At 35.4% G+C, this 16,742-nt stretch overlaps 1 protein-coding gene and 1 non-coding gene across 2 annotated transcripts in view; both read right to left on the bottom strand.

Annotated features, from left to right (window-relative positions):
• WDR7 (WD repeat domain 7) overlaps positions 1-16,742 on the bottom strand; it is a 376,393-nt gene that overhangs the window by 209,453 nt on the left and 150,198 nt on the right. Inside the window, exon 19 of the mRNA XM_062201720.1 lies at positions 7,415-7,528. Within this exon, the coding sequence (XP_062057704.1) occupies positions 7,415-7,528 (114 nt within the window). The remainder of the gene's footprint in view (positions 1-7,414; positions 7,529-16,742) is intronic.
• LOC133767413 (U6 spliceosomal RNA) lies at positions 5,859-5,965 on the bottom strand. Its single transcript, XR_009866878.1, has one exon. It is a non-coding gene; the product is annotated as a U6 spliceosomal RNA (small nuclear RNA).

Genomic DNA, 16,742 nt, shown 5'->3' with positions numbered 1-16,742 from the left:
CAATGAACATTTTGTCTTGTACATATGCAATAAGATGACTATTTAGTAATGAGAATACTTCTACTTACAGACTCGTAACCGTCCTAGGGGCCGGCACTGTGGTGTGGAAGGTTAAGCCTCTGTCTGCAGTGCCAGCATCCCACATGGGTGCTGGTCTGAGTCACGGCTGCTCTACTTCTGATCTAGCTCCCTGCTAATGTGCCTGGGAAAGCAGTGGAAGATGGCCCAAACACTTGAGCCCTTGCCCCAAGACCACATATAAGCACTGGAATTGGGTGTGAATTATGTTAAATTCAATGTTTATTACGTACTTTGTAGATTGCCCTACAAATTGTCACTCTGAACATGTTCTACATCTACATATCTAAAAAATAGCAGCATCTACTTAAAGCAATTGTGTATATAATGCTTGAAATACAGAAAGTTGACAATTGATACTATTTTCAATTTCTCTTAACTATCCCTATTTTGTTCTTCCTACCATTGCATTGCTCATCCTTTAGCCTGGTCTATATTTGATTATCTATTATTATTGTATTCCTTCTTTCACTAACATGTAAGCTGCAGAAATACAATTGCTGCTGCCTCTTTTGTTCAGTGATATAACCTAACCCGTGTCTAGCACTAGAATGCTCCAAAAGTATTTACTGAGTGAATGGGGACTAACAAGATTACTACATACTATTAACAATAATACATACAATATTACTTTTAATCATCACTAGATCATTTCATGTTAAATATTATTGATTCTTCCATCTGAGAGGTCAAATAATATGCCTTGTGTTTGGTTATCAATCATGTAAGTTCCTCGAGAAAGAATGATTTTAATTTATTTGATTGTAAAATGAGAGAGTAAGAAAAAAATGGTCTCTAAGGTCTCATACACAAAAAAATCCTATGATTCTACAATCTTAAAATAAAACAAAGGCACAAGGACAGAAAACTGAGTATCAATTGCCATAAAATAGGATGTCTTCTCATAAACTTAAAATTTCAAATTGCTAAAGTGCACAACTGCAAAGAATGAGCTCACAAATACATATCTGAAGAATGCAACTGAAGAGTAGGGGGGAAGACAGGCACACGTGGGTTCTTCAGAACTAAAGACAGAGCAAGAGCAAAACGCATTTCTTCTGAGCATCTACTAAACAGGGATAGAGAGATAGAGAAATTTCCCCCTGAAGTATAATTAGAATGTAGCTTATTAAAATTTTACCGAAAAAACACATCAGAAAGCCAAACAAATACAGTCAACACAACACACCCGTTAGGATCCATATATCATTGTATTTTCTGTGTAAGTAGTTGAATCTGTCAACTCTGCCACTGATGTAGTCTCAAGCAGTCCTTTCTGACAATGTCAGTGACTCTTGACCCTTCATCACTGCTGTGTGGTCAGTTTTTGTCCTTGCTGCATTGTACAAGAGGCAGGACACTGAAGCATGACTCAGAACAATACCTGACTTTCTTAAAGGAACACACATGCCCGTTTGTGAATACAACCCTTCCAAAATTGGTTTCACCCTGCAATTAAGGGAAGGCTGTTTTAAAATATAAGACTCAGAAAATGTGTTGCTTAATACACAATTGGAATGTCATTCTTCAACATGAAGAAAGCTACATAAAAGAATATTAACTAAGTCATACAAAAGGTCTACTTCCCAAAAGAAAAAGAAAAACCGAGATAATAAATTCATCTATATTTTTATCTACGTGTGTCAGTTTTTAGTGATATTTGTTGCATTAATAAGCATATGATCTACTAATGGCATAAAGAAAATAAGAACACATTATTTATAAGTACTGCTTATATATTATGTCTATATATCGCTGAATTCCTAATACAAAAAATAAAAGTACACATACAAAAAGAAACACACAGGTAGAGTAATATTCTTGAGACTCTGAAAATATAATCTAGAAACAATTTTAATGCTACTGTTTTTACTTTAAAGGAAACATAATATTATTGTTAATACAGATTTTAAATATATAAAGTATTAGAAAACCTGAAGCAATTCCACTGAAAAAGAACATACATTTCCCATGCTTGTGGTACAATATTTTTTAAAAAGTGGGAAAGGTTTGAATATTTTCTATATAAAAACAATATTAATTCATCAAAATGGCTAATACTCATATGCCTATGAGATATAATTTAAAACATGTAGTTAAAGGAAAGAATGTGATGAACCTTGAGGTAAAAGCTAAGTAAAACCGAATGTGAATGTTGACCAACGCACACTGGCATTACTTTGTAGCACCGATCAATAGATATTAGCTTTAAAAAGAAAGAGAGAGAAAGAAGCTGCAGCATAGTTTTTAAATGACAGGGTGAAGGTTTAAATTGTCACAATCAAGACCCAATTTTTCCTCCCAGTTTTTCCAGCTGTTCTTTTCCAGTTAAGACTCTTCATTTCAAACAAATTTAATTAGTTCCAATTGATCAAAACTCACACTTACACAGCTTTATTCATGCTTCTTTACCTTTATAAGGCACACACTAAAAAAGACTGCTAGGTGTGGATTCAAATGTCAAAGATAACATTTAAAATGCCTCATTCATCCTCACTCAAAAGAAAAGAATTTGAAACGATTATTTTGCCGTTAGCAAAACCGTTAAATGACACCTTATGTTTTAATTATTATCCTGATCAGATTGTTTCTAAGAGTCAAGTCCCAGGTTATGACAAAAATGAAACTAATGCACCTATATACACATACCCCTAACTATAGCTTCCAAAGAAAAATCACTCAAAATAAGGCAACTGCCTGCTATGATATAATTTGTAGTTATTTTAGGAAGAGATATTATCACAATAATTTCTTTTAAATAAATCAACAATATTAGGCAGATATTTCAAAGTAGATGGCTAGCCTGGTAAGTTTTCCCTTTGTAGTAAGGGGGTTCTACAATGCTGGTTAACTCAAAATAAGAATATTGTGCTTGAAACAGGTTTCTAGCAATGCATCTACCATATTTTTCAAAATGCAATTTATATAGGATTCTAGTCAATAGAAAGAAATATGGTTTTCTTCTAAACCTTCACAAAAATCTATATCACAGCTTAATCAAGTAACAGCATCTAAAGCTAGCCCATATGAGATACAGACTACCACATGCTACTTGCTTTGACAATGTGTTAAGGAAGCCTTGCGTAGTTATTTAAATTCTTTGGATATTGAGCATTTTTGCATCTAACACTCATGCCATAAAATAAATAAATCAATTGATGAAACTATTTGTCACATATATTAAACTAAACTTCTCATAGATTAAAATACACAGTACAAGTAGCATTAATTGACTCTTCAAAGTAGACTTGCATGTTTAAGCTTCTTGATTTTTGTTGGCAATAAAATACAAAGCCATAGTTTATAATGCCAACTCATGAGTTTGGTATCACATAATTCATATTTCATGAGTTCTAGGTTTCTGGCTTCAATCTGGCCCAGCCCTGGCTGTTACAGCCCTTTGGGGGCATGAATCAGTAGATGCAAGATCTCTCCTCTCTCACTCCCTCTCCCTCTCATTCTCTACCTTTCAAATAAAATAAAAATAAATAACAAAAATGTCTTCAAACCAAATATATTTCTTTTAGTAGCTACCAAAACAATTATGTAACTGTAAAAGTGCCACACAATTTTGGAAAAGTTGAAAGTTCTAGAAATCAATTACATTTAAATTAGGTGATTTTTCATCAATGAACTGATAAATTAAAAAGGATTTAAAGAAATAAGTAATAACCACCATCATCACAAAACCTTTAATCAAAACAAGATGCAAGACGCTCCCTTTGTCAATACTTATTTGCAGCAGTGGAACCATGCAGTATATATTTTTTTCAATTTTTTAAGTTTATTTATTTTGAAAGGCAAGCAAGAGAGAGAGATCTTCCACCTGCTATTTCATTCCCCAGATGCCCACAATAGCCATGGCTGGGCCACACCAAAGGCAGAAAACCAGAACTCCATCTGGGTTTCCCACATGAGTGGCAGAGATTTAACCACTTCATCCATTACCTGCTACACCATGGGGTGTGTATTATCAAGAAGCTGGATCATAGGCAAGTTTCCCTTGACTTTAACCAGGTACTCCAACATGGGATGAGTGCATTCTAGGTGGCAGCTTAACTCACTGTACCACAAATCTTGCCCATTTTAGGTTCTTCTCAAAATTTTATTTACTTGAGATACATAGAGATAGACAGAATGACAGAGAGAGATAAAGAAAGAAAGAGGGAGAGAGCTCACATTTTTTTTTAAAATGTTTTCTTACAAATGTTTATTTTTTTAGAAAACTTTTATTTAATAAATATAAATTTTGCATTATAGTGGTTGTTCCCCCCCAAAACCACCCTCCCACCTGTAAACCATCCCATCTCCTACTCCCTCTCCATCCCATTCTTCATTAAGATTCATGTTTAATTATCTTTATATACAGAAGCTCAACTTAGTATATACTAAGTAAAGATTTCAACAGATTGTATCCACACAGACACACAAAGTATAAAGTACTGTTTCAAGATTAGTTTTTACGATTAATTCGCATAATACAACACATTAAGGACGGAGATCCTACATGGGGAGCAGGTGCACAGTGACTCCTGCTGTTGATTTAACAATTGATATTCTTATTTATGACGTCAGTAATCATCCAAGGCTCTTGTCATGAGCTGCCAAGGCTACAGAAGCCTCTTAAGTTCACCAACTCTGAACTTATTTAGACAAGACCATAATCAAAGTGGAAGTTCTCTCCTCCCTTCAGAGAAAGGTACCTCCTTCTTTGATGGCTCATTCTTTCTGCTGGGATCTCACAGAGATCTTTCATTTAGGTCATTTTCTTTTGCCACAGTGTCTTGGCTTTCCATGCCTGAGAAACTCTCATGGGCTTTTTAGCCAGATCTGAATGCCTTAAGGGCTGATTCTGAGGTCAGAGTGCTTTTAGGGAATTTGCCATTCTATGAGTCTGCGTGTATTCTGCTTCCCATGTTGGATAGTTCTCTCCTTTTTAATTCTATCAATTATTATTTGCAGACACTGGTCTTATTTATGTGATCCCTTTGACACTTAATCCTATCTTTTGATCAATTATGAACTTACTGATCACTTTAACAAGTAAGATGGCATTGGTACATGCCAACTTAATGGGAATTGGAATCCCATGGCACATTTCTAGCTCTACCATTAGGGGTAAGTCCAAGTGGAGAACTCACATCTTCTGGTTCACCCCCCAAAAGCCAACAATGGCCAGCTGAGTCAAAGCTGGGAGCCAGGAACTCAGGGCAGGCTCCCAATTAACAGGAACCCAATTACTTGAGCTTTCACACACTGCTTTCAAGGGACTGCATTAGTAGGAAGCTGGAGTTAGGAGCCAAAGCTGGGTATCAAATTCAGATACTACAATGTGAGAAGCAGGTGTCATATGATGGGACTAGACATCTACCCTTGACAGTTATTTAAAAAAACAAAAAACAAAACAAAACAAAAAACACACACACAAAAAAATTTAGACTTTGAAAATATTCGAGGGAGAGGCTGGAATTGTAGCACAGTGGGTAAAGCTACCACCTGCAATGCTGATCCCATATGGGTGCCAGTTCAGGTCCTGACTGCTCCACTTTCAATCCAGCTCCTTGCTAATGTGCCTGGGAAAGCAGTGGAAGAGCTTGGGCCTGTGCATCCATGTGCGAGACCCAGAAGAAGCTCCTGGTTCCTGGCTTTGACCTGAACCAGCCCTGGCAATTGCAGCCATTTGGGAAGCGAACCAGATCTCTCTCTCTCTCTCTCTCTCTCTCTCTCTCTCTGTGTGTGTGTGTGTGTGTCTCCCCTTCTCCCTCTCTTTTTTTTTTTTTTTAAATATGGAACGCTTCACGAATTTGTGTGTCATCCTTGCGCAGGGGCCATGCTAATCTTTTCTGTATTGTTCCAATTTTAGTATATGTGCTGCCGAAGCGAGCACTCTCCCTCTAACTCTTTCAAATAAATAAAATAAATCTTAAAAAAAAAAAAATGTTCAAGAGAGATGATTAGATTCCTTCAACTTTTTCCTACTGAAAAAAAAAAAAAAAAGGTTTGGGATGAAAGTGGAAAACCTGCCACACAGGTTTAAAAGAAAAAAAATGGGGTGAGTGTTTGGTTGCTGTCTGGGACATCTGCACCTCATACAAGACTGCCTGGTTCAAGTGCCAGCTCTTCTGTTTCCCACAGCTGGGAGGCAGCAGCTGATGACTCAAATACTTGGGTCTCCGCCACCCACAAGGGAGACCTGAACTGAGTTCCTAACTCCTAGGTTTGTACTGGTCCAGTCCTGACTGCTGCAGGTATTGGGGAGTGAAGCAGCTGATGGAAGATCTCTGTCTGTCTCTCCGCCTCCCTGCCATTCAAATAAAATGAAAATAAATAAAAATAAGAAAACATTTCCTTTACATTATTTTTCTTTCAGTAATTTTAGCTGACAATTTTACTAATTTTTCTGGGCATGCTTCTTTTTAAAGTATTGATTACTATTAAAATGAGTATTTATTGGTTTATAATAACAGATTTTATAGACATTTTAAATTTTAACTCTGCATTAAAAGCAAACTTTTAACATTCTTAATAGCACTACAAATACTGATATTAGGCTGTTTGTTCCTCTGTGCATTCAAAGAAATTAAGCTAAATTAATCTGAATGTCTAGTAATTAAAACTTGTTTGAGTCAATAAAAAAGCTAAGCTAAATATTTATCATAAGTGGGTCCCCTAAAAATACTTTATGCCTTGTTATGTGACAGAAAATGCAGATAATTATAAAGTAAAGTGAAAGCATGTTATTGCAAAAATTAAAACAACAACAACAAAAAATAACCAGAGGGAGAAATGAAGCATGAAAAAGTATCTTTATGTGCCTAAAATTGTATATATGAAACACATGAAATCTGCTCTCTCTAAATAAATACATAAATAAATCCAAACAAATAATTTTTAAAAGACAGCACTCATTTCTGTATAGTAAGTATAAACAGTATCAGTTTCCTTAGTAGTCTATAGTGTATATAGTGCTATTACAGCTTCAGTATTCTCTAGTTTACTTGGAGCTGAAAAACCTTTGCTGATCTTACGGACACGTTCCAAAGCATCAGTGATGATGCCAGCTTCTGAATTACAGATCTCCAGGATATCAAGTGTACAGCTAGCAGGTTCATTGTTATAATGACAATGAGCAAACCGGAACCAAACAAACATTTCCATTTCTTTTTCCCTCCAGATCAAACAGAACATTAAAGATCCCTGTAAAACTGAATACACCCTCAACACAAGTTTCCATCCTTTCCAGCAGAATACTTAGTCCCACTATAACTGACCCAAAAACATTCTGCGATATTGAACAAAGCCCCATTCAGATTACGGTAAAGATTTCCACGCTTACCCGTGGTGATGTCATCATCCACAAGGTCATGCTCTTCCTCCTGGACTTTGGCTTCAGGGCCTGAGGCGTCGGGAGCAGTGGAGATAGTCTGCATGGCTTCTGCTGTGACCCCGGCTATGACAAACAGGAATCACAAGGTTTTGATTAGAATCATGACAAGAAAGGTGCACCAAGATGTTTAAAGCTTTTTAGCTTACTTGCTGGTTGTGAATATAATATGTAAATAAACACAACACCTTTAGCCCAATTAGGAAGAGACACAAATCACTGGTCAAAACACTCACATGTGCTTTACTTATTTGTATGTATAATTACACAGGAGTATACACTGTATTTGCTTTTAACCTAGATATGGGAAAAACAGAAACAGGATGCTTACATAAATTAATTTTTACTGATTCCTTTTGATATGTTTGCTAGTTACTTTAGTTGATTTAGACATAATGTGCTACAAAGTGGGGAGACCTAGGAATTGAATGACTATTTTAAAAGTCTACTTCTTTTTAATAGTGGTTTGTTTGCAACTTGGGGGTTGGGAGAAAGGATAATGACAAAACATGGATTCGTGCCCTAGCTCTAAGAATGAGATCTGAAATGCGATGCTCAAAGAGAATACATCTCCCTATATGAAAGAATTAGATATGAGGTGAGATAATCATCACACTGAAACAACCTGACAGAAGCAAGCAAGCAAAATGGATCGGGGGCACCAGAAGCATCCTCTCTGAAAATCACCTGAGAACTTGTCAGTTCATACAAATGGCTTTTCCTTGCTCATCTATCTTTCCATCTTTGATCTATTTTGTTGTCAATTTGCATCTACCACATTATTTCTAATTTGGCAAGGATAGTAAGATGTATCAATAATTTTGATATGGTTATTAACAGGATTGCTTAATCGTGGTAGACAAAAATCTCACCATTAGAAATTCCTTTAGTAGTTGAGCCTCTAAACAAACAATCTTAACAATTACTTTAGTAATTGCCTATAAAGGATCCATCAAATATTTTAAAGTATCAAAATTAGAATTGTTCATGGATTTATTTTCTTCCAACATATTTTAACCTAAATATTTCTACTTGAAATTCAACCTTCCTACTTCTGGTTCACAAAAGGCATCAACAGAGGAACAATTCTAGCCATTATGAATGATCCAGACATGGACTTACCAGAAGGTACTTCCAAGTTCTAATGCCTTAAATTTAGAGAACACAACATACCATTTAGCAAAATCACTCAGAGTTACTTAAAAAAAATGAGTATGATCCCTGATGAATGGAAAATAACAAAGGTAGAACTTTACAGAAATATCTTATTTATGGATTAACAAGAGAAGAGGTGATTTACTAGAAAAATAGTATTAATTAAAGATAACTTTTAGTAAAATACTCACAAAAAGTAGATAAGAAGATAAATTTCAATTCCTAAATAGATATCAAATACAAACTCAAAGATCACTATTTATTTTTTGTTTTTAAAGATTTGTTTTATTTGAAAAGCAGAGTTACAGAGAGAGAAAGAGAGAGAAAGAATCTTCCATCCACTAGTTAACTACTCAAATGACCCAAACAGCCAGTGATGGGCCTGGCTGAAGGAAGGAGTCAAGAACTCCATCTAGGTCTCCCCTGTGGGTGGCAGGGGCTCAAACACTTGGGTCATCTTCCACTGCTTTCCCAGGCACACATTGGTAGGGAACTGGATAGGAAGTAGAGCATCATGATTAAACAAGGGCCCATATGGAATGCCAGTGTCACAGGCAGCAGTTAACCTGCTCTGCCACAATGCCACCCTAAAGATCATTATTTCATGTCATCAAATCAAAATATAAATCTTTGAAATCTCTCAGTCTCATTCCTTAACATTTGATAATATTTGAACTGATCCGAGGAGGCAGGTGTTTGGTGAAGCAGGCAAGATACCTCTTGGGATGCTCCAACCCTTATCAGAGTCACTGGGTCTAAGTCACATAAGTCCACTACTAATTCCAGCTTCCTCTAATTGCACAGCCTGGGAAGCAGCAGGAGATGCCTCAAATATGTGGGTCCCTGCCACCACACTGGAGACCTGGATTGATTTCCCAGACCCAGTCATCTGCCTGACCCAGGCCCAGCTGCTGGAGATATCTGGGGAATGAATTGGAAGAAAGGAGGTCTCATCTACAGCCACACCACTCTGAACGTGCCCCATCTTGTATGATCTCAGTAGCTAAGCCAAGCAGGGTCGGGCCTGGTTGGTACTTGGAAGAGAGAAGGAAGGTCTCTGTCTGTCTTTCCCCCTACTTTTCAAATAAACTAAAATTATTTTTTAAAAGATCAGAGAAACAAAGAAAAGATATTGGAAAAAAAGTATGCTAGTAATAATCATTATTATTACTGCTTTTCTTTTCAGTAAAATTAAGGGATTCAATGAACATAAAGCTGTAATTCATGTAGGAACAAGTTCACAATTCATCTGCATTTACCTAATTTAATCAGAAGGGCTATATAACTGCTCAACATAGCACAGGTAATAAATCCAGGAACCAGGATTGAGGTGTCTGTCTTTGCATTTCAAGCTCCCACTATCTTTTGTCTCCAGGTCAATTCCTGGGGGTAGGATGGGAGGTATCACGGAACATCACAGGATAACCATGAGAAATCCTGGAGTCACACAACGCTGATTAAACACCCGCAAGCCCTCCTCAAAGCTCCTGTGCTGTGCCAGTAAGTATTCACCTCCGGCTCATTCAGCATTTAAGGACTGAGATGAAGGAGCAAGCATGTACATTTCAAAGTATTTAAGGTTGGAAGACCAACGTATGCTGAAACTGGTTCTTTGATCAATGCTTTCCAAAATAAAGTAAGAGTTACAAAATCCTGGGAAGAAAGAAGAAAACTTAGAAAGCTACAGACCATTACCTCTCATAAATATAATGTCAAAAATCCTTAACAAGATTCAAACAAATAGAATTCGGCAATATATATAAAAAGAATTATACACACATTTGAAAAATTCCATATTCATCATGAGAAAACAACATAAAACAACCTCTAAGAAAATAGGAAGGGCCAGCGTTGTGGCGTAGTGGGCTAAAGCTTCCGCTTGAAGTGCCTGATCCCACATGCATGCTGGTTCAATTCCCAGCTGCTCTTCTTCCAATCTCGCTCTCTACTATGGCCTGGGAAAGCAGCAGAAGATGGCCCAAGTATTTGGACCCCTGCACTCATGTGGGAAACCCAGAAGAAGCTCCGAGTTCCTGGCTTCAGATCAGCTCAGCTCTGGCTGTTGCGGCCATTTGGGGAGTAAACCAGTAGATGAAAGACTTTTCTCTCTGTCTCTCTCTCTCTCTCTCTGTCTCTGTCTCTCTCTGTGTGTAACTCTACCTCTCAAATAAATAAATAAATTTAAAACAAAGACAATAGGAACACAGGGGAATTTCTTCATCCTAACAAACAGCACCTTCTAAAACACTATAGGTAATATTAGACTTAATGGTCAAAGTCTGAACGCTTTCCCCCTACGATCAGCAATGAAGCAAAGATGTCCACACTTACCAATCTTATTTAGAAAAGCACTGGAAGTTCTAACCAATTCAAGAAGCAATAATAACACAAAAGGAAATAAGACAAGTATTTTGGAAGGAATGAAGTGATTTGCTCCTGTGTGATGGCTTATTTTAGGTGTGTGTGAGAGAATTCCAGAGGAGACTGGAATGGGAGTTGGTGAAAAATCTACTGGAAAACAGTATTGCCATCTATCTGCTATAACTTCATGTAGAACAAAAAGGCAGAGGAAAGAAAAACTTGTTCTCTCTCTCGGGACTCTTTTCTTCTTCTGCCTTTGGGCATGAGTATTCTAGGTTCTCAGGCCTTTGACTTTGGGACTGGCACCAGCAGCCCTACGGGTTCTCAGGCAACTGGGTGTTATGCCACTGGCACCCCTTGTTCTTAGACTTGCTCAGATATGGACAGAGTCCCGCCCCTGGCTTCTCTGGCTCTCTACCTTCAGATGGTTTCGTGTGGAACTTTTCAGCCCCCATAGTTGTGCGAATCAATTCTGTCAGAAAATTCCCTCTCATCTCTCTCCTTCCCCTGAAATAATTAGTTTTAAGTCTAAAACAATCTACAGGACTTGTAGACTGACAACTAAAATCACTGATGAAGGTAATCAAAGAAGACATAAACCAATGAAATGCAGAGAAATAACATTTTCATGAATTGGAAGATGCAACATAGTAAAGATGTTAGTTCTCCATAAAATGATATATCGGTTAAAGGCAATTCCTACCAAAATCTTGCTAAGATGTCTTTGTAAATAAGGACAAGATTGTCCTAGAATTATATGAAAAGACAAAGGAACCAGAATAAAATACTTTTGAAAAAGAGTGGAAAAAAAATCAGTTTACCCCATTTCCAGATGTAAAGTCATTAAAATGACATGTGTTTGGCAGAAGAATAAACAAGCAGATTAATGTACCAAAAGAGAAAAATCTAGAAATAAGCACAGAAATACAAAAGTACTTCACTGAAGGAAAGATAATCTCTTAAATAACAGAGGCTGGACTAACTGGTCACCACAGGAACAATAATGAACCTTGATGTAAGGCTTACACGTTATAAAAAAATCCACTCAAAATGAACCATGGACTCAAATGTCAAATATAAAACTGTGGAACTTTCACAAAAAAAAAGAAGAAGAAGAAGAATCTTTGAGATCTAAGGTTAGACTAGATACCAAAAGCACAATTCATAAAAGGGACAATTTGCACAGTGAATATAATAAAAATTTTTGAAGTTTTGCTTTGTATAGATCCTAACAGGATGAAAAGACACACTACAAACTGGGAGAAAAGATTCACAAATCACACACCCAACAAGGAAGTAGAATGTACACTATATAAGGAACTCTCAAAACTCAACAGTAAACAATCTGATGGTTCTTAAAAATATTAAACACATATACAGTTATCATATGTAGTTATCACATGACTATACTCAATAACACTACTAGAAATGTGAACTTATATCCAAACAAAAATTGTGCACCAGTGTTCACAACAGAATTAGCCATAAAAACTAAGAAGTAGACATAATCTGTCAACTGATGACTAAACTGTGATATACTATACAGCGATACAAGGAAATGAAATTCTGATACATGATACAACATTGAACACATTATACTAAACAAAAGAAGTTAGTCACAAAACAATGTATTATTGTATGTTTCCATTTATATGAAATGTCTACAACAGGCAAATCTATCAAGACAGAAAGCAGGCTGGTAGATTAGCTGAGGGCTAAGAGTAGTGAGAAGCATGGAGGGCAGGTAATGCTAATCAGTACAAAGATTTCACTGTGGTTAAGGAAATGTTCTGATGTTGGTTGTGGTGATGGTTGCAAAACTTTGTGAGTATGCTAAAAAGCTACAGAATTATATACTTCCAAGAATGATTGTAACAGTAATACAATCAAATCTCAATACAGCTGCTTTAAAAAAAATGCTGGTTTCCTAACATGCCAGATTAACCTACACATCCTTGCTACTTCTGTATACTCTTTTGGTACTGTTTCAGCTGGGTGGCAAGAGCCAAAATGGGGAAAAGAGCCCCCTTGGAACATCTGTAGAGAGAAAGCAAAATTCTCCATGGGTATTTCTTGCGTCAGGTAGGCAATATGTTCTAATTTTAATTTTTAAAAAATTAAATTATATTCTTGATTTTGACTTATATTTGTGACTCATTCTGGTAATTCTCGAAGTGAAAACTTCTAGGCTATCTAAAAATTTATATAAATGTATATATTCATATATAAATAATATTTTTAAAGATCAACTAAATATCCTAACTCCCATAAGAATGATGTTGTGATGGTGACAAACTACCTAAATTTCTTAACCTTTTTGGAAGATAGTGAAGGGGAAAAAAAAAACACTGAAAATGAGGAGATCAAATGAGCATACTCAACCCTCAAATCTAAATTCCATAGTTCATTTACAACTAATTTTAACAGTCTGCATTATGGAAATGATAGATGTTTATCATTTTGGACTTTTGGACTATTCAATCATAGCAAAAGAGTCATAAAAAACATTCCACTATTTAATATTTCTAAGCATAGTAGCCATTAGCTGCAAAAAAGGGAATAATAACATTTTTAAAAATTCCCAGCCACAATTTAGCTGTTTTTAATTTTCACAGTATTTAGTTACATACTCTTTTATTACTTTATGGTGAGAGAGCAACATTACAACAGATATTTTGTAAAAAGGCAAAACTATGAAGAACAAACAAACAGCAGTTTCCAGGGGCTATGGGTAGATAAAGTAAGTTTCTTGGAATGACTAAAATAATTGGTATTTTGATTATGGGAGTGGGTACATGATTATCCACATTTATTCAAAAACTCACAGAACCATATACTAGATACTATACCTATGTAAATCTAACTTTAAAAAGAGACAATAGAATATGCTACATCACTGTCACAAAAGGTAATTAAAAGTTATGGCACAATACAATGCTATTTTCAATGAAACATAGAGACTGGGGAAAAAAAAACTATTTTACTTTCTTCTGCTATAAAAAGTGTAAGCTTTTCACAGTTAAATCAGTTCCTTACTATACACCATCAAAAAATGATGGAAAAGTCCCAGAAAATATGAAAAAGAGGCTACTTAGAAAACTCTTACACAGAAACTTCAGTTTCTTGAATATTGATAATAAAGATTATAAATGTCAGTAATAGAGGGACATTTTACTCTTTTCCTATATACCTGATGTAAGGTACTTATGTAAGAGTTTGTATAAGGTACCTGATGTAAGAGTTTATCTGTCCAATTATACCAACAAATCTTAGAAGATTTATTATTTACTTTCAAAGCAGCTCATATATATATATATATATATATATATATATATATATATATATAGCAGTGGCTCATATATATATATTATATATATAGCAGTGCTGAATATCTCACAAAGGTTCAATAAATAGTTTGAATTAAATTGAATACTTTCAACTTCATGACACAAATTACATTATTTAAGTGTACTGAAAATAACAGTATACTTAATAATAAAATGATACCACTAAGGAAAAAGATATAGTAAAAAGATATGAGATAAAGAGAGTGAAAAGATAGAACAAAGATACAATAACTTAACAGAAAGATGTGAGATATTTTAAAAACACAGTGAGTCCCCAAATCCAGATTTCACAGTTTGAATTTAAATAATGAATTTCATAATTCATTTTAAAAATGAACTTACATTATGCCAAATAACAGATCTTTGTAAATAGATGCTATGCTGGCAATCAGGGTGGGGTGTGGGTTGGAATGGGGAAAATGGAATGGAGCAGAAAACTGGTTTAATTTTGGACACAACAGCAAAAGCCTGGAGGAAGGGAGTTATGGACAGCTGCAAAAGTCAGAAACAGGTCAAGAAAGAAGACAATGACCATTATACCATCTAGATTTATAAATATTTAGATCACTTTTCATTGTGAGATTTCCGTATACATAAAACTTTCCCTTTCATATGTAACCTTAGTAATAACTTTAGAAAATTGGTTTTAATATGTAAATAAGGAAATTAGTTTTCAAAATCAACAAAATAAAATTATACTCAACTATCCCTACCAGTAAAATCAGTTTTATTTTTCTAAAACTTATCTTTCATAAGCTCATAAATTATAAATACTTTCTTCCAACTGGCTAATCATATCTGAGCAATGATAAATAAGATGAATTCAGAAGACTACAGCGTCATGTGATTAATTTGAAAACCAAGGACATTTTAATATAGTAACACTTAAAAGCAAAGCATTTTAACCAATACTAGAATATAAAACCACTCCAGTTCATTATGATTTTATTACTTTATTGAAGACTAGATGGAAGTGATATAAAGAATATTATTAGAACTGAGAATGAAAAATATGCTAGGAAATTTATAAACATTAACAAAAATTATATTTCTCATTCTCATAGTAGTATCCATTTCCACTGAGATTGGAAGAATAGATCTGAAAGAACAGCAGGTATTGTTATTTCATTAGGGTCTCACAACTGTGGTTTTCCAATGGTCCAATTAAAGTATACTGGAGGCAATAATTTGAGCAGAGCGTTTACTTTGAATGAAGTCAAATTTAACAATAAGGAAGGGAGTATGTGGGTATCTGTAGTTTCTTTTCAGGCAGAAGCCTTGAATTTATTGGAAGCAGATCTCTGCAGTGACTGACCAACCCTGCCCCACATTCCCCACAATCCTTATGACAGACAGACGGCCTGCCTCACATTAATTCACTTCACACCACTTCTATCGATCCGCAGCCGGTTCCCTAGTCTCTCTGCACACATTGCCTGTCTGGCTGCCTACATCCACATCAGCACATACACACAAAGGCCATAGAAAGATAACCTTTTGCTTTCCATTAAAGACACAGTATCCACTTTTCCTTCTGCAGTAACATCAAAAATACAAAATATAACTGTATAGATGTTGTCTTGTAGAAAAATCTGCCTATTAGAACCGTTGAAGGTATTTATCTCTTATATTGAATAAAGATGATTTTAATGCATCAAAAATCAGTTATTTACTGACGGCCACAACTAGAGAAATTAAGTACAGTTTAATAAAAGCACAACATCTTCAAGCTTGAATAAGAATATAATAATTAGTTGGTAACATGAGTTTTGCTCTTCAGTTTTTAAAGAAATGAAATATATTTTTTCTACCAAGTATTTTTATTTCTTTATTTCTTTTTGGTTAGAAAATAGTTGTCACATAAGACATAGGAAGAGAAACATGCTTACTGAAAAAAAAAAACACGAGGAATAGAAAATGAATAAAGTGTATTATATCAACAGATCTTCATGTGAGAGTATAACGCTGTAATATTCCTCTTCAAAAAGAAACTGAAAGGACTCAGGAAAAAAATCATACTGAATACTTCTAATTCATTGCATGCACTTTTCCAAAGATTCCTGTTTGACATGCAGGCCATGAGATGACTTAACACCAATTTTGTGTTCAGAAGACATAAATAAAACAAAGACTTAGATCGTTCATCCTACAAAGTGTTGTGAAATAAAAACAAAACTGTTTGGCTACACAACTGCACTAAAGCATAAGCTTAAAAACTGTAACTTCTGGCTGATTTAGAAACCCAAACTCTAAGGAGGATTTTCTCCTCTGGAACGTTGCAATGCATAGTCTGCTAGCTAAGAAGGTGCTTTGGAAATCCTTCATCTTTTCTTTCTTTCTCTCCCAGCAACTCTGCCCACTCCCCAGTAACTTTTAGGCAAAGTTATGTCACCAAGAGGTAACAAAACCAGTGCACT

Source organism: Lepus europaeus, chromosome 9, assembly GCF_033115175.1.
Source record: "Lepus europaeus isolate LE1 chromosome 9, mLepTim1.pri, whole genome shotgun sequence".
Lineage (NCBI taxonomy): Eukaryota > Metazoa > Chordata > Mammalia > Lagomorpha > Leporidae > Lepus > Lepus europaeus.
This window is presented reverse-complemented; position numbering and strand designations above follow the sequence as displayed.